This window comes from Marmota monax, unplaced genomic scaffold, assembly GCF_021218885.2.
Source record: "Marmota monax isolate L192 unplaced genomic scaffold, Marmota_monax_Labrador192_F-V1.1 WCK01_AAM20220418_F8-fsc00052, whole genome shotgun sequence".
Lineage (NCBI taxonomy): Eukaryota > Metazoa > Chordata > Mammalia > Rodentia > Sciuridae > Marmota > Marmota monax.
This window is the reverse complement of record NW_026693473.1, coordinates 1,372,617-1,400,494: the sequence shown is the minus strand read 5'-3', so window position 1 is coordinate 1,400,494 and position 27,878 is coordinate 1,372,617. Positions and strand designations below refer to the sequence as shown.

The 27,878-nt window shown below is 40.4% G+C and overlaps 1 protein-coding gene across 2 annotated transcripts in view; it reads right to left on the bottom strand.

Moving 5' to 3' along the window:
• Cfap91 (cilia and flagella associated protein 91) overlaps positions 1 to 27,878 on the bottom strand; it is an 81,366-nt gene that overhangs the window by 44,920 nt on the left and 8,568 nt on the right. For both annotated transcript variants that reach the window (XM_046458042.2, XM_046458041.2), the window contains exons 6-8: positions 10,360 to 10,541; positions 4,755 to 4,932; positions 751 to 908 (exon numbers count right to left, since the gene is read on the bottom strand). In XM_046458042.2, the coding sequence (XP_046313998.1) occupies positions 751 to 908; positions 4,755 to 4,932; positions 10,360 to 10,541 (518 nt within the window). The remainder of the gene's footprint in view (positions 1 to 750; positions 909 to 4,754; positions 4,933 to 10,359; positions 10,542 to 27,878) is intronic.

The window sequence follows — 27,878 nt, the reverse complement described above, 5'->3', positions numbered from 1 at the left end:
ATTATTTTCTAAAATGTGATTGTTACTTGTATATATATATCAGTTGCTAATTTGCATATGGAGGTGATAGAATTTTTAATAAATGACATTAACAGTTTTTCAGTAAGTAAAGCTTTACCATTAAATGTTAATAATTTAAAATTTTTCACTTGAATTTTTTATTCTTTTTTTAAAATATTTAGTTTTTAGTTATAGGTGGGCACAATATCTTTATTTTATTATTATGTGGTGCTGAAGATAGAACCCAGTGCCTCATGCATGCTAGGCACTGAGCCATGGCCCCAGCCCAAGTAATTCTTAATTCTGCATTGAATAAAGAGTAAGGTGTACATTTCCTATTTTTGTACATGAAGTACAAATACATTTGTAGAACATAAACATATATTCAAGATGTCAGTGGTATTAAAATTTCTTGGAGAGGTGTGATTAGGGAAAAAATGTATCTTAAAGTTCATTTTTAGGGGACAATAATGACAAAAAAAAGTGGAGCAATAGGATTCTCGATCCAGGGCCTTGGACATCAATATGAGGAACCAACACTCACCCCCTCTATAACATCAACAACTTAACTATCTATTAGTATGTGGTCACTTGATGTAGAGAGGGATACCCTTCTACCTTTGAAAAATAACTCATCTCTCATCCCTTACCTATCTGATAACACTAGGATGCAAAGAGAACTTTATCATAGCTAAATCAGAGAGCAAAGCCCCCTTTCCATTTTCTCCCGTCATCATACTACACCATTACTTGATATATGTGTGCGATGGATTTGGGCCAGTTTGGCTTCTTTTGCTTCCTGCAGTTTACTCCACTGGGCATTCAAGTGCTTCATGTCCAGTTCATTTTGACGCTCTTCACGCCTCCTCAGCAGCTCTTTTAAAACTTCCAGGCGAAAGTCCTGCAGTCTTCAAATAAATTACAGAGCATTAATAAGTTCATGGTATTCCAAATATGTGTTTCTACTAGAGAGCACATGAACAGTTGCCACAGATGGGATCTTGTCCATGGGCATCGTCTTCATAGACTTTTCTAAAAGATCACTCTAGAAAAGTGTGATGAATGACTTGAGGGAAAAGGGGAGGAACTTAAGGGTGAATCTAATCACAATGTGTGGGGATGGTTATGAAGGATGAAAAACAGTATGGTAGGTGGGGTCTATGGGCAGATGGACCTACAGGAACAAGAGGTCTGGACAGTTCCAGATTGAGTGGTATTGCTGGAAGATTAAGTAATGGGGGAGTGGAGAGAAGATGAGGTGCGAATCTGAAAATGCCAGTGTCCAGTACATAGTAGGTACTCAATAAGTCTGCTCCCCTCCCTTTGCATGTAAGTGTTCTCCTAGAGTGTCCAACTCTGTACAGATGACTGCTCAGATATTTCTGAACCAGACTTTGCTTAAATTCCTGCTGTCCCTTGACTATCTTAAAAAAAAAAAGGTACTCATTTTGTTCCCCCAGAAATCTACCCCTTTCCTCACATCTTCTTCCCTCTGCCAATGATCCCTCCTCCAACCATTTTTGCATCCATTCCCTTGTTCGTGTTCGTATTCTCTCTCCTAACTGGGACTCCTTGCAGCTAGTCTCTCCTCCTTCCAAACTTTGTCCCACATAGATGTCAAGGTTCACTTTCCTAAAACAGAGCTCTGAAAGCACATTTTACTCCTACTTAAAAACTCATGCATTAAATTATTCTTTCATTCATTTGTCAAATATTTAACAAGTGCCCATCATACAGGAGGCCAGAGACAATGACGTGCAAGACAAGATTCTGTTCAAGAAGCACTGTGTTCCAGAAGAGGCCTAGAAACCAACATGTACAACAAGGAGATAAATTCCAGGCTAGAAGAATAAAAAGACCTCTGGGGGAGAAGAAAGACAAACAAGGGCGAGAAAGGGGTGATGGGAAGGCTTCCTTGTGAAAGTATCAAGTCAGCAGCAGAGCACGGGGGATAAATGAGGTTTGGGGTCTGCCACGTAGACAAGGGAGAAGCTAGGGCTCAGCCAAAAGGCCCAGAGAGCACAAACATGTCAACCAGCAGAGCTTCTTAGAGTGAGTGCATGTGGGAGGGTGAGGCAGGAATGACAAATGAGTATGGAGAGACAGACACTTTTAAAAATAAGACACACGCCAGCTGCCACATTTCTCTCTAGAGTGAGAAATAGTCATGTTCTGCATAACGACTCTTACGTCAAGGATGAACCCATTTACTGTGGTGCTCCCATGGGACCATAATGAGCTGAAAAGCGCCTATCACCCAGTGATGCCACAGACATCGCGACATCACAGCACGACATATTAAATGATGCTGGTGTAAACAACCCTACAGTGCATCGGCCATATAGAAGCACAGCACATACAATTATGTATAGGACTTGATAATATCAATAAACAATGATGTTACTGATTTATGTGCTTACTATATTTTTATCATTAGTTTAAGGTGTACTCCTTCTAAAAACTCAGTTTACTGTAAGACCGTATGCTGTGCTATGCAGGAAGCATCCCCACACATCTCCCATTTAGCACCTCTCTTGATTTCATCAAAGAGCCACACTATGATGAGCCTGCCATCTGCTTTGTCTAAACACTGTCTGTGATGTTCACACAAGGATGAAGTCACCTAAGCACACATTTCTCAGAATACCTCCCACACTGAAGCACTCCATGGCTACTAGGTCCACTTTTCAACCTCACCACTTTACCTAGTTTCTTCAAGTGCAAAAGGGAGATAATAGTATCCAGCTCATAAGGTTGTTGTGAGCTTTAAATGAGTCAATGTTTACAAAGTGCTAGAAGAGTAGTCCTCAAACCTAATTGTTCTCCAGAATAATTTGGAGGGCTTGGTAGGACTCACATTGCTGGCCCCACCTCTGATCCAGTAGGTCTGGGATGGGGCCTGAGGATCTGCATTTCTAACAAACTTCCAAGTAATGCTGATGTTTCTGATCTATAAAACACACTTTGAGAACCACTGACATAGAACACTGCCGGGCCCATTGTAAGAATACTATATAGTGTTACTTGCTCTCTAACTATCATCATCAACATCATCATCGACATTACCATCCACCTGATGGTTTCCTACTCATCCTTCAACACCCAGCTCAGCAGCTACCTTATCCAAATCACCCATCTCAAACACAACGAACTGTTCTCTCACGTGGATTCCCCTAGCACTAGGTATAGAGGGAAGCACATCACTGGTAGAATATACCTGAGAGGTGTTGGTCTGAGGTCTTTTTTTTTTTTTTTTTTGGTACCGGGGATTGAACTCAGGGACACTAGACCACTGAGCCACATCCCCAACCCTATTTTGTATTTTCTTTAGAGACAGGGTCTCACTGAGTTGCTTAGTGCCTTCCTATTGCCAAGGCTGGCTTTGAACTCATGATCCTCCTGCCTAAGCGTCCCAAGCTGCTGGGATTACAGGCATGCACCACCATGCCCGGCCATCTGAGATCTTTTGTCTCATCCTCTGCCCACACTCCTCCTCTCTAGCCCCAGGAGACTATAAGGAGCTCTGTTGGGCCCAGCAGTTTCCCAGTCATTCTGTTCCCCCATCTCATAGCACAGTGCCCAGAACATAGGAGGGACTCAAAATATGTTTATTAAAACTGTCCTCAGTATAACAGAAGTACTTACCTTCTCTCAAGTGATGCCTTTACTCTGGCCAGATAAATTTTTAATATTTTTAATTTCTTCTGAAAAGACATTCTTTTCCAAAGTAGAGCTATAAATTTAAGTTTTTGCAGATAAGATTGGGTAGTTTGATACCTACTTTGCCCCAAATACTATTTTCTATTAAATTGCAAGCTTTTACCAAAATATCACATAGTCTGGATTCAGGGTTATTAAGAAGGTGTTGCAGAAGAAAAAAAAAAAACACATTTTGAGTTTACCACCAAGCTGATTCCCTAGCTTTCTGGTCCCTAACTCCCTTGTATGTAAGGGGCCTTGGTAGCATCGCTATGAATAAGTGCTTCAGTAAGTGCTTCAGCATGGCTTACAATGAAGGATACCCTTGACTTGCAAGTACCCTTCCTTTTTTGCTTGTTAGGGAGTTTGGTGCTAATAATTTCTCATCATTTCTACATGTCAACAATAACCTCATTACCAAAACTATGTCAGTTAAAATGACTGAAGTGCCTTGGCATAATGTTGTTTATGCATATCATCATGTATGCTCATCTTTTAATAGAAGCATTTCAATTCTTCCTTTCAAATCAGAAATGCCTATAGCCTATTTGCATCCTGACTGCAAATCCAGTGTCAGGGGAGTATAGGACAGAACTCCTGGGAGGCTGGTCAGTGGATATGAATAGGGCCGAAGCCTAGGGACAGTGGCACTATGAATGAACACAAAGGGATAGTTTGAAAGACGCTTTGCAGAAATCAGTGGCATTCTGTAACAGTCTAGATGATAGATACAAAAAAAAAAATAAGTAAATAAAAGAAAGAAAGAAGGATCAGAGATGCTCTGAAGGAGTTGCTGAAATCTGAGTTCCATGCTGAACTTCACAAATCAGGAGGGTAGACCTTTTCATGTTACTGGAGAGAAATTTATAGAGAACTCCTACACCACATCAGGAGGCAGCGATTGCTCCTGAAAGAATGAGAAACCCCACTTCTTATCTCCATAGGTTGAGATTGCTTCTAGAAGCCGGCATTTGGGAAATTGATTTACAGATTAAAAGAAGTCCAAACATAACTTCCATCAGTGCAGGGTAGCTGTCTGATGGTAGGTAACATACTTTTCAATCTCCTGCTCTCTGAAGGCCCACTCCTTCCTCTCCATCACATTCATCATCTTCCTCCTCTTCTCAAACTGGCGGATGTCACCCAGAGGGGGAAGAGTGGCCTCCCAAGCACGCTTCTCCCTGGCTCGTTCTATCATCTCCACCTCAGCCTGTCCTGCTGGGAGACCTCGACCTGGAGGGTGAAACATCCCACCTTAGAAACCAGTGAGCAAGCCCACGCTCTGCCAGTGTATCATTTACTCCCTTTCAGTTCCTAGCTTCTTCCCTAAATTCAAGGGTTATGACAGGACCCGATGACACAGGAATGCCTTCTAGATGTGCCACTAGGCTTGTGCTGTTGGTACCCTGCATTGCCTCTTGCTCATAACCGAGCCCTAAGATGTGGAGAGCACCTCTAAATATGATTTACTCCATCATCTTTCTGGGACCAAAAATTGATAAAGAAAATGGAGACTAGAACAAGTTTCCTATTTGATCACTGAACCCCAATAACCTTTGTTTTATTGTCATTTAAAAACAATTATAAAGAAATAAATAACAAGTTCTATTTCTACTAAATATAATAAACTATTATAAAATTTCTGCTTTATTTGTTCAAATCTTTTGTTATATTTATACTTGTATATATGTAATATGTGAATTTACTCTCTCTTGGTTTTAAAATTAGGATATTATAGAAAATAATAAAGTTCTATATTTCTGCCCCTTCATTTCTAGAAGAAATCACAATGAGTATATATATTATCAATTCATTTTTAGTTTTATGGGTGTGTATAAAGAAACTAGTAAACCCATGTGCAAAATTATACATATACATGTTTAAATACACATAATATATAATTTGTGTATTTTGTGTGGAGTTTTCTTTAGTAATTTAGAAAATAAAGAGCATGAAAATAAAACCTTAAATACTCAGATTTAACAACCGCATACACATTTTGTCTCATATACTTTACCTGTTTTAGCCAAAGACATTAAAAATAAAGTTTACCAACATATCAAGCCCCAATGCCTTTTTCCCAGAGTAAACACAAAAAGAAATCTGGGACTCTCCTTCCAGTCAATCTTAGTATTTTGTATTCAGATTTATATATCTATATCTTGCTATATAAAAGCATTTAAAATATACCAAGCACTGTTTTAATTCATGTAATCCTCCATAAATCCCTACCATATAAATACATTACTCCTATCTTACAAGTGAAGAGACTGAGGGGTCAAAGGAGAAGTAACTTGCACAAGATCAGAGCTGGTAAGAAGCAGAAATGAGGATCTGAAGACGGCAGTCTAAGCTTTGTGTGAGCTTCATGTTCTTACGCACTCCAGGGCACTCTTTCTCCAACAAAAAACAAATATGAACCAGAAACCAGATTTGGCTCAAATATTAGCCAAAAATGAACTATGTATAAATAAAATTTATATTACTTTTAAATTTAATTTTTATATACATCAGCTTGTACTACATGATGTATCATTCTGAAACATGCTTTTTTTTTTTTAAATTCAACTTTGTTTTAGGGGCTTAACCATACTGATCTACAGAGATCTAGGACTTCATTACAATTTAAGCTGATGGACATTTAGATTGCTTCTATTTTTTTAAGAACTTAACCTTTATTTTATTTATTTGTTTTTATGTGGTGCTGAGGATAGAAGCCTATGCTAGGCAAACACTTAACCACTTAGCTACAACCCCAACCCTGCTTCTAATTTTTTGATTATGCACAATGCCACAGAAAGCACTCCTTACTGGTCTCCTTGTGCCCACGTGTGAGTTTCTCTAGGATTCTTAGAAGTGGAAATGCTAGAGTCTGGCAGTCAAATCATAAAATATGAGCATTTTAATCCTGGATACTGCCAAATTTACCCACAGGAAGTATATTTTTGCTCATGCTTTCTGAGATTCCCCGACTCCAAGTTCCTCACTTCCTCCCACATTGCTTCTGCCTAATCTCGGTTGCTTTTTGCAGTCCTTACAAATATTTAGTAGTTCATAGAGTATACATAATTTTTACTTTCACTGAAAGCGGAGTTTGTGGGAGTTTTGTTGTCCTTGTTGCTTTTATATAATTTAGGGAAAGAGAAGAGAAAAATGTAAATTTACATTTACAGTTATATTGGGAATAGGAATTTGAATTAGAATTTCTTGAAGGTATAAATGGTTCAAAAAAGAAATCAAATCTATTTGAGCATGAGTTTTTCTGTTCATAAACATGGTGTGTCTCTGTTGTAATCAAATCGTTGTTTTTGAGCTTAAAGAACAATTTATAATTTTCTCTGTAAATGCTTTAATATATTTATTAAATAATTCCCTAGGTACATTGTCATTTGTTTCTCTCATGAATGTGATTTTTTCCCAATAATTTTGCCAATTAGATATTATTCTCATACAGGAAGCTTGCTTGTCTTTGTATGTTGATTTCATAACCAGCTACCTCATGGAACGCTCTTCTTGTTCTGATCATTGATTTTACTAGGGTTTCCAAACAAGTACATTGTCTGCAAATAATAGTTTTGCTGCTTCTTTCAAATCCTCATAACTGATTTCTTTTTTCTCTTACCTTATTGCATTGACTCCTTGCGTCTCAATCAGGGTGCTATTGCCAGATTGGGCAGACAATGACTTCTTGTATGGGACAATCCCATGAGGTACAGGATGTTTAGTGTCAGTGCTAAATTTCTTCTACAGCCCATTCCATATGTTAAATGCCTGCAGCACTTCCTAATCATTATTACATTAAAAAAAAATGCCACCCATACTTCTAAATGTCCCTGGGTAGGGAGGGATCATAGCCCAGCTCGCTAAACTGTATGCTAGGATCTTCTCTACACATTGCTATGTAATGGTGGAGATAGAGTGTCCTCTTTCTTTACTTTGAGAATAAAGCTTCTAGAGTTTTGCCTTTGGTATTTTGTTTACTAAAGGCTGCAGTAGATGCTCTTTATTACATTTCTAAATTTCCTCTGCTCCCAATTTATTTTGAGTTTGCATCATGAATGAGCACTGAATGTCATCAAATACTTTTTCTGCATCCAATGAAGCATTTTTCCTATATTTTCTATTAAAATTATAAATAATATGGTTGGTTTTCTGAAACTGCAAAAACTTGAATTTTGCTTGGTTATGAAGTGACCCTTTTAAAATATAGCAGAAAAATTTGGGGGGGTGGGTATAACCAGGGATTGAATTCAGGGGCACTTGACCACTGAGCCACATCTCCAGCCCTGTTTTGTTTTTCCTTTAGAGACAGGGTCTCACTGAGTTGCTTAGTGCCTCGCTTTTGCTGAGGCTGGCTTTGAACTTGTGTTCCTCTTGCCTCTGCCTCACAAGCTGCTGGTATTACAGGCATGTGCCATCACACCTTGCCTAAATATAGCAAAATTTGATTGCTGGTATGTTATCTAGAATTTTCTGCATATTTCTTTATACCTAAGATTGGCTGTAATTGTCCCTTCCAGTACTGTCCTTATTCAATTTTCAAATCAAATCTAAACTAGCTTCATAAAATGAATAAATTAACTTTTATTCTTTCTCTCTTTGACGAGGAATCTGCAAGAACAAGAGTTTATGTGATCCTTGAAAGAGTGGCAAATACCTGCAAAACTCTTTGGGCCTGGTGCTCTTAAAAATATATTTTTTCCTTCTTAGCAAGTATTTTCTTTAGTTACTCATCTATTCTTGAAATCAACTTAGTAATTTATATTTTATTTAATTATTGTGTCTGTTTTTAAAAACACAGCAAAAGATATTCCTATTATTATCTTACATTTCTTACATCATTTACTCCGTAGTAATGTCTCCCTTTCAAATCTAACACTCTGTATTTGCATCGTATTTTCCTTGATGCTTCCTACAAGAGGCTTGGCTATATTATTAGACTTTATCAAAAAATTCCCTTATGGTCCCAACAAGCATTTCTTTTGCCTTTTTTAAAGCTCTGTATTATTAATTTCTGATTTTAACTTCATTATTTACTTAAGCCGTGAGAATTAAATAAGTTAGAAATGTAAAGCACCTGCCACTGTTTTTGGTACATAGTAATAAGCACTCAGTTTTTGTCCTTAGGGATATCCTTTTTCACTATGTTTTCTTTCATTTATCTTCTTATAAACTTTTTATTAATGCATATCACAAGTACAGAAAGGTGAAAAATGAGCATCTCATATAACCAGCACCCAGATCAAGGAATGCAATATTACCCAAACCGTATAAAGTACCCATCAGACCCCCTTCCCAGCATCTACCTGCCCCAAGAGAACTGCCATCCTCATGCCTAACAACTTACTTTAGTTGTGGTTGGTTTTGAGTCTGATGTGAATGGAATCACAATGTAGGTGCTCTTTTCCATCTTACTTATTTTGTTCAGCACTATATATAAGAGATTCACGTAGGTGGTTATATATAATTGTACTTTCTATTCTCATTACTATATAGTATTCCATTGTGTAGAATGTACTATATTTTATTCATTCATTCATTCATTCTATGGTTGTCAGACATTTGGAATGTTTTCATTTTGGAGTTATTATGAATAGTGTACCATGAACTCTTTGGTACATGTCTTTTGGTGAACACACATGGATTTCTATTAAAATTATGTGTTCACTTTTCTTTGATAAGCACCTAGGAAATTTCTGGGTGTAGGCATGAGCATATTCCATAAATGAATTTATTTAATCCTCGTAATACTCTATAAAATAGTTTTATTATGTATGAAAAATTCTTTATTCCACCTTCATTTCTTTTTTTTTAAGAGAGAGAGAATTTTTTTAATATTTATTTTTTTAGTTTTTCGGTGGACACAACATCTTTGTTTGTATGTGGTGCTGAGTATCGAACCTGGGCCGCACGCATGTCAGGCGAGAGCGCTACCGCTTGAGCCACATCCCCAGCCCCTCCACCTTCATTTCTTAATAATATTTTGGTTGGTAAAAAGTTCTAGACCTATAATTATCTGCTTACCATATCTTGAATATTAATATTACAAAATATCAACCTGGTTTTATCCCTTTGTGGATAATCTCTCTTTTTTCTCTAATAGTTTTTGTATTTTTTTTCTTCTGTAAGTAGTAGATGTGAATTCTTAAATGTTTATCCTTCTCAGTACTCAGTGTAATTTTTCTTTGTGAGGGATCATATCTTTCTGCAGTTCTGGGAAATTCTGAGCCATTATTTTTTCCTGCATTGCTTCTTTATCATTCCCTCTGTTCTCACTTTCTGAAGCTTATAATGCCATTTCCCATGACTCTTTTTCCTTGCTTTACCTCTGCATGTTTCATTCTGGAATTCGTCTTCATTGTTTTCACATATCTGTTGGTCACTTGTATGTCTTCTTTTGAGAAATATATAGAGAGTTCTTTGCCCACTTTTTAATAGGGTTATTATTTTCTAGTTATTAAATAGTTTGAGTTCCTTGTATATTTTGAATATTAGCTCTTTATCCAATATATGATTTATAAATATTTTCTCTCAACCTGTGGGTTATCTCTTCACTCTATAAACCAGAGTTGCCTGTATGTGTGTAATTTTCAAGAACTCAATAGTATGAATGGTGATTGTACTGTCATCTTCAAATATTCAAGAGAATTACTAACTTACCCCAAGTCAGAGTAGCCAGGGTTAAGAGCTCAGGGATCGTGTCTTGGCATACTACATATTCTGGAGAGTATGGATCTGTTTGAACATCAGCATCCCTATAGTCAGTCTGAGTGCCCACAGTAGATTTTGAAGGGATGACTGGGTACTTAGAAGGAACAGGAGGAAAAATATATGGTTCTGTCCTAAAAGGAGAAAAATAGTTTTAAATTGAGACTTAATATGATCATTTAAAATACTATATAATCATGAAGAAATAAATTCTTCAGGTTCACTAAGTCCATTTACCCCTTTAATGCTGATAGGCACAAAGTTATAAATCCAGTGAAACCAGGATTATGCTCCCAAACCTTGACAGAGTTATCTTCTTATTCTCACTTCTACCTAGAAACTTAGTGGGAATAAACATGTTGGTCTACTCACAAAATTGTATAGAACTATCAGAGGTGGATTCTGGGATGTTGTACAGTACTTCTAGACCTATTTAGAATTTAAATTCCCTGGTTTCTTCTCTGCTTTCAATCACACACACCAGTCTCAGCTATTTCTCTCTAGAAATACAGGAGCAACAGAGAGAGAAGGGATGTTTTCTGAGAAAAAAGGAAGCAAGCTAGCCAGTCAGCCTCTTTCTGGATGGATGACTTAATAATTAATGCCAGGATAACCTGGCTAACGTGGGAAAACTACCTAATCCCCTACACAAAAATTAACTCCTGATCATTTTAAAATGTAAAGTTAAAATGAGACTATAAAAGTACTAATAGACAGATTAAGAAAATATTTATATCATCCTTCAGTAAAGGTCTTTTTTAAGCATGGTTCAAGCATCAGAAACTGTACAAGAAATGATCATAGCACTGAGGGTAAGTTTAAACCTCTATATCTCAAAATGTCACAATTTTAAAAGGTGAATGAAAAACTTGGAAATAGGTTTTGCAACCTACATAATAAATTTTTGCATAAAAAGCCCTTATGAATCAATAATAAAATTGAATACTCCATAGAAAAGTGGTAAACAAACAAAACAAAAAATAAAACTTTTAGCAGATGAAAAGATAATTAACCATAAATAGCAATCAAATAAAAGTAAATTAAAACAGAGAGAAGCTATTTTATCATGCAAGCAAAGATTTAAACAACTTGAAAGTAGCTGGCCGCGTGGAAAGGGAGAGGAAGATGGCGGCGAGGGGAGTGCATTGCCCCCGTGTGCTGCTTCACTGTGTGGGAGTATGACAAGTCAGGACGGCTAAAGGATATCTTGTTAGGAATTTCCAGCAATAGTGGGGTGCTCCGGAACCTGGAGGAAGGATTTCCATCACACGAGGATCGGTTACAGGGACTCAAACGCGAGAGGTTTGTCGCACGGAGGGTAACACTGCTTATTCAGCAAATCGCCCCGCGGCTAGAGTCTGCAGCGCGCGCTGGGATAGAGACGCAGGGATACAGCGCTGCAGTTTCTGCCAGCCGCGCAAGCACTGTACTCAGGGCTGAATTCTGGGTTCGAGACGGGGGAAGAAAGCGGTCCATCTCGGTTCTCCACACCGGTCAGACCACAGAGGAGGCCAGCAGCCACCATGTTGGTAAACTGACGTCACCTTCCCTATTTTCGACTGACCGCAACTCATTCAGCCATAGAACAGGTAATTTCAGGCTGCAATTCGCCTGCGGCTTGCAGACAGATTGCTAGGGTTCAGCGCCTGGGTGCTTCTTAGAATCTGATCTTATCGGAGCGAACACCGAGCGCGGGGCGGCCGAGTTCCGGCTCCCGAACCGTCCCGGAACCGCCCTGGCCCAGGGCTGCGGAGCCTGCGGAGGCTGCTTCTTGGACCCTGCTACTATCAGAGCATACACCAAGCACTAAGCAGCCGAATTCCGGCTCCCGGAACTGAGCCCGCGGGGACTGCTTCTTGGAGCTTACACTTATAGGAGCTTACACCGAGCACGGAGCGGCCGAGTTCTGGCTCCCGGAACTTCCCTGGACCGGGGCTAGGAGCTCGCAGAAACTGCGTCTCAGTCCGGGTCCTGCTGAGGGCCAGTCAGGACTCACCCGTTGTTTTGGTTGCCCGGCAAGGGGAACGAAATGCTGCCATTCGCATAGGATACCAACATGGCAGAGATCTGATGTCAGCAGAAAGCGGCGGAGGAGAGAACTTCATCAATACCAGCGGTGACATAAGCAGTTGGTCTCCTGGTAGGGGGGGTGAGGCACAGTCACCCGAGTCTCCTCAATTTGTCCTCGAGCCAGAGGGGAGGAGCCGGGCCGCCACCAGCGCCCGGAGCAGGCCCAGCGGCTTGCCAGCGTGGTGACCGCGTGACCCCAATTGGAGAGGGGGCGGAGCGGAGCCGCCACCCACATCCGCCAGGTGGGCAGACCCGCGACCCAGTGGTACATGGGCGTGGTAGGAGGGGCAGGGCAGAGCCGCCCTTCGCGCTTGCAAGGTAAACAGACCTGTGACAGCCTGGCGGGTCAGGCCCAGTGGCCTGCCAGTGTGGTACACACGTCACCCCAACTGGAGTAGGGGCAGAGCAGATCCTTCTCCCACACCCGGATCAGGCCCTGCCGGTGTGGTGGTCACGTGACCCCAATTGGAGTGGGGGCGGAGCGGAACCGCCACCCGTGCCCGCAGGGTGAGCAGTCCAGTGATCAACCTGCAGATCAGGCCCAGGGGTCCGCAGGCGTGGTAGGAGGGGCAGGGCAGATCCGCCGCCCGCGCCTCCAAGGTAGGCAGACCTACAACAGACTGGCGGATCAGGCCCAGGAGCCTGCCGGCGTGGAACAAACACCACCCTAATTGGAGTAGTGACAGAGCAGAGTCGCCGCCCGTGCCAGGAACAGGCCCAGCGTCCTGCAGGCGGGGTAGTCACGACACCCCAATTGGAGTAGGGGCAGAGCAGAGCCTCCACCCGTGCCTGAAAGGTGGGCAGATCTGCGACCGACCAGCGGGACAGGCCCAGTGGCCTGCCAGTACGACAGACACGTCACCCCATTTGGAGTAGGGGCAGAGTAGAGCCGCCGCCCGCGCCTGCAGGGTAGGCAAACCTGCAACCGACCCGTGGATCAGGCCCAGTGACCTGCCAGCGTGGTAGCCACGACACCCCAATTGGAATAAGGAGAGAGCAGAGCCGCCGCCCGCACCTGCAGGAAAGATATGCAAGCAGTATGAAAAGACAAGGAAAGAAAGGACCACAAGCAATGCAGGTCAACGCAACTTTAGAAGAGGTAACAGCTGCAGCAGATGGAATGTCAGATAAAGAGTTCAGGATATACATGCTTCAGATGATCTGGAGTATCAAGGAAGACATTAAACAGCAAAATCAGACAATGAAAGATCACTTCGACAACGAATTACGCAAACAAATCCAGGAAGCAAAGGATCAACTATACAGGGAGATAGAGGTTATAAAAAACAAGCAATCAGAAATCCTAGAGAGATGGCGGCGAGGGGAGTGCATTACCCCCGTGTGCTGCTTCACTGTGTGGGAGTGTGACAAGTCAGGACGGCTGAAGGATATCTTGTTGGGAATTTCCAGCAATAGTGGGGTGCGCCGGAACCTGGAGGAAGGATTTCCATCGCATGAGGATCGGCTACGGGGACTCAAACGCGAGAGGTTTGTCGCACGGAGGGTAAAACTGCTTATTCAGCGAATCGCCCCGCGGCTGGAGTCTGCAAGGCGCGCTGGGATAGAGACGCAGGGTTACAGCGCTGCAGTTTCTACCAGACGCGCAAGCACCGCACTCAGGGCTGAATTCTGGGTTCGAGACGGGGAAGGAAGCGGTCCATCTCGGTTCTCCACACCGGTCAGACCACAGAGGAGGCCAGCAGCCACCATGTTGGTAAACTGACGTCACCACACCTGTTTTTGACTGACCGCAGCTCATTCAGCCATAGAACAGGTAATTTCAGGCTGCAATTCGCCTGCGGCTTGCAGACAGATTGCTAGGGTTCAGCGCCTGGGGGCTTCTTAAAATCTGATCTTATCGGAGTGAACACGGAGCGCGGGGCGGCCGAGTCCCGGCTCCCGGAGCCGTCCCGGAACCGCCCTGGCTCCGGGCTGCGGAGCCTGCGGAGGCTGCTTCTTGGACCCTGCTAATATCAGAGCAAACACGAAACACCAAGAGGCTGAGTTCCGGCTCCCGGAACTGAGCCCGCGGGGACTGCTTCTTGGAGCTTACACTTGTAGGAGCTTACACCGAGCACAGAGCGGCCGAGTTCCGGCTCCCGGAACCGTCCCGGAACCGCCCTGGCTCAGGGCTGCGGAGCCCGCGGAGGCTGCTTCTTGGACCCTGCTACTATCAGAGCATACACCAAACACTAGGCGGCCGAATTCCGGCTCCCGGAACTGAGCCCGCGGGGGCTGCTTCTTGGAGCCTACACTTATAGGAGCTTACACCGAGCACGGAGCGGCCGAGTTCCGGCTCCCGGAACTTCCCTGGACCGGGGCTGGGAGCCCGCGGAAACTGTGTCTCGGTCCGGGTCCTGCTGAGGGCAGGTCAGGACTCACCCATTGCTTGGGTTGCCTGGCAAGGGGAACGAAATGCTGCCATTCGCATAGGATACCAACATGGCAGAGATCTGATGTCAGCAGAAAGCGGTGGAGGAGAGATCTTCATCAATACCAGCGGTGACATAAGCAGTTGGTCTCCTGGTAAGGGGGGTGAGGCTCAGTCACCCGAGTCTCCTCAATTTGTCCTCGAGCCAGAGGGAAGGAGCCGGGCCGCCGCCAGCCCCCGGAGCAGGCCCAGCGGCTCGCCAGCGTGGTGACCGCGTGACCCCAATTGGAGAGGGGGCGGAGCGGAGCCGCCACCCAAACCCGCCAGGTGGGCAGACCCACGACCCAGTAGTACATGGGCGTGGTAGGAGGGGCAGGGCAGAGCCGCCCTTCGCGCTTGCAAGGTAAACAGACCTGTGACAGCCTGGCGGGTCAGGCCCAGTGGCCTGCCAGTGTGGTACACACGTCACCCCAACTCGAGTAGGGGCAGAGCAGATCCTTATCCCACGCCCGGATCAGGCCCTGCCGGTGTGGTGGTCACGTGACCCCAATTGGAGTGGGGGTGGAGCGGAACCGCCACCCGTGCCCGCAGGGTGAGCAGACCAGTGATCAACCTGCAGATCAGGCCCAGGGGTCCGCAGGCGTGGTAGGAGGGGCAGGGCAGATCCGCCGCCCGCGCCTTCAAGGTAGGCAGACCTACAACAGACCTGCGGATCAGGCCCAGGAGCCTGCCGGCGGGGTACAAACACCACCCTAATTGGAGTAGTGACAGAGCAGAGTCGCCTCCCTTGCCAGGAACAGACCCAGCATCCTGCAGGCGGGGTAGTCACGACACCCCAATTGGAGTAGGGGCAAAGCAGAGCCTCCACTCGTGCCCGAAAGGTGGGCAGATCTGCGACCGACCAGCAGGACAGGCCCAGTGGCCTGCTGGTACGACAGACACGTCACCCCAATTGGAGTAGGGGCAGAACAGAGCCGCCACCAGCTCCCAGAACAGGCCCAGTGACCTGCCGGCGTGGTAGCCACGACACCCCAATTGGAATAAGGAGAGAGCAGAGCCGCCGCCCGCACCTGCAGGAAAGATACGCAAGCAGTATGAAAAGACAAGGAAAGAAAGGACCACAAGCAATGCAGGTCAACGCAACTTTAGAAGAGGTAACAGCTGCAGCAGATGGAATGTCAGATAAAGAATTCAGGATATACATGCTTCAGATGATCTGGAGTATCAAGGAAGACATTAAACAGCAAAATCAGACAATGAAAGATCACTTCGACAACGAATTACGCAAACAAATCCAGGAAGCAAAGGATCAACTATACAGGGAGATAGAGGTTATAAAAAACAAGCAATCAGAAATCCTAGAAATGCAGGAAGCAATAAACCAACTTAAAAACTCAATGGAGAATACTACCAACAGAGTAGAACACTTAGAAGATAGAACATCAGACAATGAAGACAAAGTATTTCAACTGGAAAAGAACATAGACAGCTCAGCAAGACTGTTAAGAAACCATGAGCAGAACATCCAAGAAATATGGGATAACATTAAGAGACCAAACTTAAGAGTCATTGGGATACAGGAAGGTACAGAGCTCCAAACCAAAGGAATGAGCAGTCTATTCAATGAAATAATACAAGAAAACTTCCCAGACTTGAAGAATGAGACAGAATCCCAAATCCTAGAAGCCTACAGGACGCCGAATGTGCAAAATCATAAGAGATCCACACCTAGACACATTATAATGAAGATGCCCAACATACAGAATAAGGAGAGAATTTTAAAAGCTACAAGAGAAAGGAAGCAGATTACATTTAGGGGCAAGCCAATCAGGATAACAGCTGATCTTTCAACACAGACTCTGAAAGCTAGAAGATCCTGGAATAACATATTTCAAACACTGAAAGATAATGGGTTCCAACCAAGAATTGTGTATCCAGCGAAATTAAGCTTCAGGATGGAGAATGAAATTAAAACCTTCCACGATAAACAAAAGTTTAAAGAATTCGCAGCTAGAAAACCATCTCTTCAAAACATCCTAGCCAAAGTATTACAGGAAGAGGAAATGGAAAATAACAATGAAAACCAACAGTGGGAGGTAGGACAGTAAAGGGGGGGGGGAAACAATCAAAGAGGAAAACAAACAATGTTTAGTAACAGAAATAAACAAATATGGCTGGAAGAACAACCCATATCTCAATAATAACCCTAAATGTTAATGGCTTAAACTCACCAATTAAGAGACACAGGCTAGTAGAATGGATCACAAAACAAGACCCAACAATATGCTGCCTACAGGAGACGCATTTGATAGGAAAAGACATACATAGGCTGAAGGTGAAAGGTTGGGAAAAATCATATCACTCATATGGACTTCGGAAACAAGCAGGCGTGTCCATACTCATATCAAATAAAATAGATTTCAAGCCAAAGTTAATCAAAAGAGATAAAGAGGGACACTACATACTGCTTAAGGGAACCATACACCAACAAGACATAACAATCATAAATATTTATGCCCCAAACAATGGTGCAGCTATGTTCGTCAAACAAACTCTTCTCAAGTTCAAGAGTCTAATAGACCACCACACCATAATCATGGGAGACTTCAACACACCTCTCTCGCCACTGGACAGATCTTCCAAACAAAAGTTGAATAAGGAAACTATAGAACTCAATAACACTATTAATAACCTAGACCTAATTGACATATATAGAGTATACCACCCAACATCAAGCAGTTACACTTTTTTCTCAGCAGCACATGGATCCTTCTCAAAAATAGATCATATATTATGTCACAGGGCAACTCTTAGACAATATAAAGGAGTAGAGATATTACCATGCATCTTATCTGATCATAATGGAATGAAACTGAAAATCAACGATAAAAGAAGGAAGGAAAAAGCATACATCAATTGGAGAATGAACAATAGGTTACTGAATGATCAATGGGTTATAGAAGACATCAAGGAGGAAATTAAAAAATTCTTAGAGATAAATGAAAACACAGACACAACATATCGGAATCTATGGGACACATTGAAAGCAGTTCTAAGAGGAAAATTCATTGCTTGGAGTTCATTCCTTAAAAAAAGAAAAAACCAACAAATAAATGATCTCATACTTCATCTCAAAATCCTTGAAAAAGAAGAGCAAAACAACAGCAAAAGAAGTAGAAGGCAAGAAATAATTAAAATCAGAGCTGAAATTAATGAAATCGAAACAAAAGAAACAATTGAAAAAATTGACAAAACTAAAAGTTGGTTCTTTGAAAAAATAAACAAAATCGACAGACCCTTAGCGATGCTAGTGAAGAGAAGAAGAGAGAGAACTCAAATTACTAGCATACGGGATGAAAAAGGCAATATCACAACAGACACTTCAGAAATACAGAAGATAATCAAAAACTATTTTGAATCCTTATACTCCAATAAATTAGAAGATAGTGAAGGCATAGATAAATTTCTTAAGTCATATGATCTGCCCAGATTGAGTCAGGAGGATATAGAAAACCTAAACAGACCAATATCAATTGAGGAGATAGAAGAAACCATCAAAAGACTACCAACTAAGAAAAGCCCAGGTCCCGATGGGTATACAGCAGAATTTTACAAAACCTTTAAAGAAGAACTAATACCAATACTTTTCAAGCTACTTCAGGAAATAGAAAAGGAGGGAGAACTTCCAAATTCATTCTATGAGGCCAACATCACCCTGATACCTAAACCAGACAAAGACACTTCAAAGAAAGAAAACTACAGACCAATATCTCTAATGAACCTAGATGCAAAAATCCTCAATAAAATTCTGGCGAATCGGATACAAAAACATATAAAAAAAATTGTACACCATGATCAAGTAGGATTCATCCCTGGGATGCAAGGCTGGTTCAATATACGGAAATCAATAAATGTTATTCACCACATCAATAGACTTAAAAATAAGAACCATATGATCATCTCGATAGATGCGGAAAAAGCATTTGACAAAGTACAGCATCCCTTTATGTTCAAAACTCTAGAAAAACTAGGGATAACAGGAACATACCTCAATATTGTAAAAGCAATCTATGCTAAGCCTCAGGCTAGCATTATTCTGAATGGAGAAAAACTGAAGGCATTCCCTCTAAAATCTGGAACAAGACAGGGATGCCCTCTCTCTCCACTTCTCTTCAACATAGTTCTCGAAACACTGGCCAGAGCAATTAGACAGACGAAAGAAATTAAAGGCATAAAAATAGGAAAAGAAGAAATTAAATTATCACTATTTGCAGATGATATGATTCTATATCTAGCAGACCCAAAAGGCTCTACAAAGAAACTATTAGAGCTAATAAATGAATTCAGCAAAGTGGCAGGATTTAAAATCAACACGCATAAATCAAAGGCATTCCTGTATATCAGCGACAAATCCTCTGAAATGGAAATGAGGACAACCACTCCATTCAAAATATCTTCAAAAAAAATAAAATACTTGGGAATCAACCTAACAAAAGAGGTGAAAGAAGATATACTACCAGCAGAGTAGAACACTTAGAAGATAGAACATCAGACAATGAAGACAAAGTATTTCAACTGGAAAAGAACATAGACAGCTCAGCAAGACTGTTAAGAAACCATGAGCAGAACATCCAAGAAATATGGGATAACATTAAGAGACCAAACTTAAGAGTCATTGGGATACAGGAAGGTACAGAGCTCCAAACCAAAGGAATGAGCAGTCTATTCAATGAAATAATACAAGAAAACTTCCCAGACTTGAAGAATGAGACAGAATCCCAAATCCTAGAAGCCTACAGGACGCCGAATGTGCAAAATCATAAGAGATCCACACCTAGACACATTATAATGAAGATGCCCAACATACAGAATAAGGAGAGAATTTTAAAAGCTACAAGAGAAAGGAAGCAGATTACATTTAGGGGTAAGCCAATCAGGATAACAGCTGATCTTTCAACACAGACTCTGAAAGCTAGAAGATCCTGGAATAACATATTTCAAACACTGAAAGAAAATGGGTTCCAACCAAGAATTGTGTATCCAGCGAAATTAAGCTTCAGGATGGAGGATGAAATTAAAACCTTCCACGATAAACAAAAGTTTAAAGAATTCGCAGCTAGAAAACCATCTCTTCAAAACATCCTCGCCAAAGCATTACAGGAAGAGGAAATGGAAAATAACAATGAAAACCAACAGTGGGAGGTAGGACAGTAAAGGGGGGGGGGGAAATAATCAAAGAGGAAAACAAACAATGTTTAGTAACAGAAATAAACAAATATGGCTGGAAGAACAACCCATATCTCAATAATAACCCTAAATGTTAATGGCTTAAACTCACCAATTAAGAGACACAGGCTAGTAGAATGGATCACAAAACAAGACCCAACAATATGCTGCCTACAGGAGACGCATTTGATAGGAAAAGACATACATAGGCTGAAGGTGAAAGGTTGGGAAAAATCATATCACTCATATGGACTTCGGAAACAAGCAGGCGTGTCCATACTCATATCAAATAAAATAGATTTCAAGCCAAAGTTAATCAAAAGAGATAAAGAGGGACACTACATACTGCTTAAGGGAACCATACACCAACAAGACATAACAATCATAAATATTTATGCCCCAAACAATGGTGCAGCTATGTTTGTCAAACAAACTCTTCTCAAGTTCAAGAGTCTAATAGACCACCACACCATAATCATGGGAGACTTCAACACACCTCTCTTGCCACTGGACAGATCTTCCAAACAAAAGTTGAATAAGGAAACTATAGAACTCAATAACACTATTAATAACCTAGACCTAATTGACATATATAGAGTATACCACCCAACATCAAGCAGTTACACTTTTTTCTCAGCAGCACATGGATCCTTCTCAAAAATAGATCATATATTATGTCACAGGGCAACTCTTAGACAATATAAAGGAGTAGAGATAATACCATGCATCTTATCTGATCATAATGGAATGAAACTGAAAATCAACGATAAAAGAAGGAAGGAGAAAGCATACATCACTTGGAGAATGAACAATAGGTTACTGAATGATCAATGGGTTATAGAAGACATCAAGAAGGAAATTAAAAAATTCTTAGAGATAAATGAAAACACAGACACAACATATCGGAATCTATGGGACACATTGAAAGCAGTTCTAAGAGGAAAATTCATTGCTTGGAGTTCATTCCTTAAAAAAAGAAAAAACCAACAAATAAATGATCTCATACTTCATCTCAAAATCCTTGAAAAAGAAGAGCAAAACAACAGCAAAAGAAGTAGAAGGCAAGAAATAATTAAAATCAGAGCTGAAATTAATGAAATCGAAACAAAAGAAACGATTGAAAAAATTGACAAAACTAAAAGTTGGTTCTTTGAAAAAATAAACAAAATCGACAGACCCTTAGCGATGCTAGCGAAGAGAAGAAGAGAGAGAACTCAAATTACTAGCATACGGGATGAAAAAGGCAATATCACAACAGACACTTCAGAAATACAGAAGATAATCAAAAACTATTTTGAATCCTTATACTCCAATAAATTAGAAGATAGTGAAGGCATAGATAAATTTCTTAAGTCATATGATCTGCCCAGATTGAGTCAGGAGGATATAGAAAACCTAAACAGACCAATATCAATTGAGGAAATAGAAGAAACCATCAAAAGACTACCAACTAAGAAAAGCCCAGGTCCGGATGGGTATACAGCAGAATTTTACAAAACCTTTAAAGAAGAACTAATACCAATACTTTTCAAGCTACTTCAGGAAATAGAAAAGGAGGGAGAACTTCCAAATTCATTCTATGAGGCCAACATCACCCTGATACCTAAACCAGACAAAGACACTTCAAAGAAAGAAAACTACAGACCAATATCTCTAATGAACCTAGATGCAAAAATCCTCAATAAAATTCTGGCGAATCGGATACAAAAACATATCAAAAAATTGTACACCATGATCAAGTAGGATTCATCCCTGGGATGCAAGGCTGGTTCAATATACGGAAATCAATAAATGTTATTCACCACATCAATAGACTTAAAAATAAGAACCATATGATCATCTCGATAGATGCGGAAAAAGCATTCGACAAAGTACAGCATCCCTTTATGTTCAAAACTCTAGAAAAACTAGGGATAACAGGAACATACCTCAATATTGTAAAAGCAATCTATGCTAAGCCTCAGGCTAGCATCATTCTGAATGGAGAAAAACTGAAGGCATTCCCTCTAAAATCTGGAACAAGACAGGGATGCCCTCTCTCTCCACTTCTCTTCAACATAGTTCTCGAAACACTGGCCAGAGCAATTAGACAGACGAAAGAAATTAAAGGCATAAAAATAGGAAAAGAAGAACTTAAATTATCACTATTTGCAGATGATATGATTCTATACCTAGCAGACCCAAAAGGCTCTACAAAGAAACTATTAGAGCTAATAAATGAATTCAGAAAAGTGGCAGGATATAAAATCAACACGCATAAATCAAAGGCATTCCTGTATATCAGCGACAAATCCTCTGAAATGGAAATGAGGACAACCACTCCATTCAAAATATCTTCAAAAAAAATAAAATACTTGGGAATCAACCTAACAAAAGAGGTGAAAGACTTATACAATGAAAACTACAGAACCCTAAAGAGAGAAATAGAAGAAGATCTTAGAAGATGGAAAAATATACCCTGTTCATGGATAGGCAGAACTAACATCATCAAAATGGCGATATTACCAAAAGTTCTCTATAGGTTTAATGCAATGCCAATCAAAATCCCAACGGCATTTCTTGTACAAATAGAGAAAGCAATCATGAAATTCATATGGAAAAATAAAAGACCCAGAATAGCAAAAACAATGCTAAGCAAGAAGTGTGAATCAGGCGGTATAGCAATACCAGACTTCAAACTATACTACAGAGCAATAGTAACAAAAACAGCATGGTACTGGTACCAAAACAGGCGGGTGGACCAATGGTACAGAATAGAGGACACAGAAACCAATCCACAAAACTACAACTATCTTATATTTGATAAAGGGGCTAAAAGCATGCAATGGAGGAAGGATAGCATCTTCAACAAATGGTGCTGGGAAAACTGGAAATCCATATGCAACAAAATGAAACTGAATCCCTTTCTCTCGCCATGCACAAAAGTGAATTCAAAATGGATCAAGGAGCTTGATATCAAATCAGAGACGCGCCGTCTGATAGAAGAAAAAGTTGGCTACGATCTACAGTTGGTGGGGTCGGGCTCCAAATTCCTCAATAGGACACCCATAGCACAAAAGTTAATAACTAGAATCAACAAATGGGACTTACTCAAACTAAAAAGTTTTTTCTCAGCAAAAGAAACAATAAGAGAGGTAAATAGGGAGCCTACACCCTGGGACCAAATCTTTACTCCTCACACTTCAGATAGAGCCCTAATATCCAGAGTATACAAAGAACTCAGAAAATTAGACAATAAGAGAACAAACAACCCAATCAACAAATGGGCCAAGGACCTGAACAGACACTTCTCAGAGGAGGACATACAGTCAATCAACAAGTACATGAAAAAATGCTCAACATCTCTAGGTGTCAGAGAAATGCAAATCAAAACCACTCTAAGATACCATCTCACTCCAGTAAGATTGGCAGCCATTAGGAAGTCAAACAACAACAAGTGCTGGCGAGGATGTGGGGAAAAGGGTACACTTGTACATTGCTGGTGGGACTGCAGATTGGTGCAGCCAATTTGGAAAGCAGTATGGAGATTTCTTGGAAAGCTGGGAATGGAGCCACCATTTGACCCAGCTATTCCCCTTCTTGGTCTATTCCCTAAAGACCTAAAAAGAGCATGCTACAGGGACACTGCTACATCGATGTTCATAGCAGCACAGTTCACAATAGCAAGACTGTGGAACCAACCTAGATGCCCTTCAATGGATGAATGGATAAAAAAAAATGTGGCATTTATACACAATGGAGTATTACTCTGCATTAAAAAATGACAAAATCATAGAATTTACAGGGAAATGGATGGCATTAGAGCAGATTATGCTAAGTGAAGCTAGCCAATCCCTAAAAAACAAATGCCAAATGTCTTCTTTGATATAAGGAGAGTAACTAAGAACAGAGTAGGGACGAAGAGCAGGAGAAGAAGATTAACATTTAACAGGGATGAAAGGTGGGAGGGAAAGGGAGAGAGAAGGTAAATTGCATGGTAATGGAAGGAGACCCTCAGGGTTATACAGTGGAGGAGGTAGAGAGAGAGGAGGGGAGGGGAGGGGAGAGGTGGGGAGGGGGGAGGGTGGAGGATGGGAAAGGCAGCGGAGCACAACAGACACTAGTATGGCAATTTGTAAATCAATGGATGTGTAACTGATGTGATTCTGCAATCTGTGTATGGGGTGAAGGTGGGAGTTCATAACCCACTTGAATCAAAGTGTGGAATATGATATGTCAAGAAATTTGTAATGTTTTGAACAACCCACAATAAAAAATTAAATTAAATTAAAAAAAAAAAAAAAGTAGCTGGCATTGATGAGGTTGTGAAAAATGGGCATGTTTAAAAACAACTGTTGGAAATGCAAACAGGTACAACGGGCTGACAGGTACTTTATTAATATATATCAAACCCTTAAATACCTTTCGCCTCAGCAATTGTACTCCTAGAAATTTACTATAGGAAATGATTTGACAAGTGTACAAGTATACAAAGATATATATGCACACATGTTCATAAAGCTTCATAAAAGAGTGAAAAATTAGAAACCTAAATGATTACAAGCAAAATAAAAATTATTTTAAAATTATGGAACATCCATAATGAAATTTATGCATCTGCTCAAAATAATACTGCAATCTATAATTATAAATATGCAAAAATATTTGTGGTTCATTAAAAGCAGGAAAAAGGATACTATTAAACAGAGTATATAGTAGAATTCCATTTTTATGTTTTTAAAAACTGGAATTTTACACACAGAGAAGTGACTAGATGAAAATATAACACAATAATAGTAATTAGAACAAAAAAATTGCTTTCATGGCAAAAAAAATAGTAATTAGTTCTTGGTAGAATTGCGGAGAGAATTTTTTCATCTTTATAGTTTTCTAAATTTTCTTCTTTAATATGTGAACATGTGTGTGTATTTGTTTTAAAATAAGAAAGAAAAAAACTATAGCCACTTTAATTATTAAAAAAGCCCCCCCAGGTAGAAGAAGAACTGGTTAAATTACATAAATAATAAATAACTAAAGATAAGGGCAAGGGGCTAAGGGTATGGTTTAGTGGTAGAGGGCCTGCCTGGCATGTATGAGGCCCTGAGCTCAATCTCCAGCACTACACACATAAAACAACAACAAAAAAAGATATTTCCATTTTAAAGAACAGAGGTAGTACAGTATATACAACAGATTAAGAAAAATGCATTTCAAGCCGTTTAGAAAGGAGTGCTTATTTGGAGTTTCAACCTGTGATGGAACAAATACTTTGAAATCAGTTTTACTGCAGTTGCTGTGAATTTCTAACATATGTAGACAATACAGGTATTTATGGTTTCTTATGTTTTCAGCAGAAACAATTCTACTATTAAATTCCAGTTGAGAAAATAACTTCAAACCAGCTTTACATCATCCCAGATTACGTTAAAGTTTATTATATTATCATACTATTAGCTTGAATCAAGAGAATGTTTATTCCAAAATAAATAATTGTTCATTTGAACCATTTTATCAAATTATGGTAATGTCTTGGATTATGATAAGGTCTAATTAATTCTTCTGACAAAGTTTTCTGATGGATTAGTGTCTTTTTTTTTCTTCTAATGTGTTATATATGACAGCAGAATGCATTAGAGTTCATATTACATGTATAGAGCACAATTGTTCATATCTCTTGTTGTATGCAAAGTATATTCACACCATTCCTGTCTTCACACATGTACTTAAGGTAATGATGTCCATCTCATTCCACCATATCCCTTCTCTTCCCCTCCCACCCTTTTGCCCTATCTAGAGTTCTTCTAATCCTCCCCTGCTCCCCTCCCAACCTCACTATGACTGAGCCTCCTTATATCAGAGAAAATATTTGGCATTTAGGTTTGGGGATTAGCTAATTCACTTGGCATTATCTTCTCCAGCTCCATCCATTTACCTGCAAATGCCATGATTTTATTCTCTTTTATTGCTGAATAATATTCCATTGGGTATATATACCATATTTTCTTTATCCATTCATCTATTGAAGGGCATCTAGATTGGTTCCACAGTTTAGCTATTGTGAATTGTGCTGCTATAAACATTGATGTGGCTGTGTCCCTATAGTATGCTATAGGAGTGGGATAGCTGGGTCAAAAGGTGGTTCCATTCCCAGTTTTCTAAGGAATCTCCAAACTGCTCTCCATATTGGCTGCATCAATTTGCAGTCCCACCAGCTATGTACTTGTGTGCCTTTTCCCCCACATCCTTGACAATACTTATTGTTGTTTGTATTCTTTTTTTTTTTTAAAGAAGTGCCCAAGAGAAGGATGCAAAAGAGGAATGCTACTTTGATAGAACTCCTACACTTATTCATAATTTTTATTCTTTATATCATTGTTACTTCGGAAAGAACAGGAGAAGCATGACTTATTTTCTCTAACCTATGCTTTTCCTCCCATTTCAGTTGGTTTTAGGGGAGAGTAAACTATGAATGAGAAAGAAGAAACCTCTTCCTTCAAGACTCAGACCCAAAATCTCCCCACCTACTTTTTGTTTGACCTGACCCTGATCTGTTCCAGCCCATTCTCATGGTCAAATACTCTCCCTCTGCCACAGCCCAGGTATCAGGGGGCCTCACTATCTGCCTCACCCATCTTCTGAATTTTCCCTCCCTCATCCAACAGAGCTGCATACAAAGAGATTTCATTGAATGTTTTCAGAGTTTTAACTCCTTTTTCTCAATGCCAAGATGTTTACACAGAATCCAAAGATCCAACAACCAGCCATGAAAAGGCTGTGGCTGGAGAAGGCCAGCTGCTCCCTAGACAATCCACTCCCACTAATACAGGTGGCACTTTCTTCCCTGCTCAGAAACGCAAACCTGCCCGGATTCCAGAGTTGGCTTTGCTTAGGAATACTGATTCATTCTTTCAAAACTTCCATAGTAAAAACTTGTAGCATGCCAATGTCATGGTCTAACTTTTGGGGAGAATTTTTATTCCTTATGTCATTGTTACTTAGGTAGGAGCAGGAGAAGCATGGTGTTAATCACTGTAGGCCTTGAACTCCCTATAATTTAACAATGGTTATACAGGAGGTAACTATGACCTCCAAAGTAGGCAATCCCATGAGCCTGCTTCTAAAGAATTGCCAGGGGGGCTGGGGATGTGGCTCAAGCGGTAGTGCGCTCGCCTGGAATGCGTGTGGCCCAGGTTCGATCCTCAGCACCACATACCAACAAAGATGTTGTGTCTGTCGAGAACTAACTAACTAAATAAATAAATATTTTAAAAAAATAAATAAATAAATAAATAAATAAAGAATTGCCAGGGGATCTGTAGGGATCTACCCATCTCATAGCTCCCCCTTTGCTCACACAAAGCATTTCCTACAAGTCTGCATCTCTCCTTGATAAGCTGGCACCTTAGAAAATTGCTCCATCTGGGAAGAGCAGGGAATCTATTCTCTATCTCAAGTCTTAAAAAAAAAAAAAAAAAATCAAGGAAGAAGTAAGATCCAATTTGGCATTTATTTTGAGGATTATAGATATTTTACAACATATGTCTTATTCACAAGATGCTATATATGTATATCATTAAGAATAACTACATCATTTAAATGCATGTTTGAAACCCAGTCCTAAACACATTTCTATTCAGAATTTGAGACTTTAAAAAAGGCATCTTTTCCTGAACATTTCATGAATACCTTGAAATCACAGAGAAATATTAAGGTATGTTAACAGGAAAACGTATTGCAAAAAACTAGATTTTCAATGTAATGCTCTACATAAACTGCTGCCTGGCCCTAAAAAATGGAAGACATTTATACCAGATTCAGCCCTTGA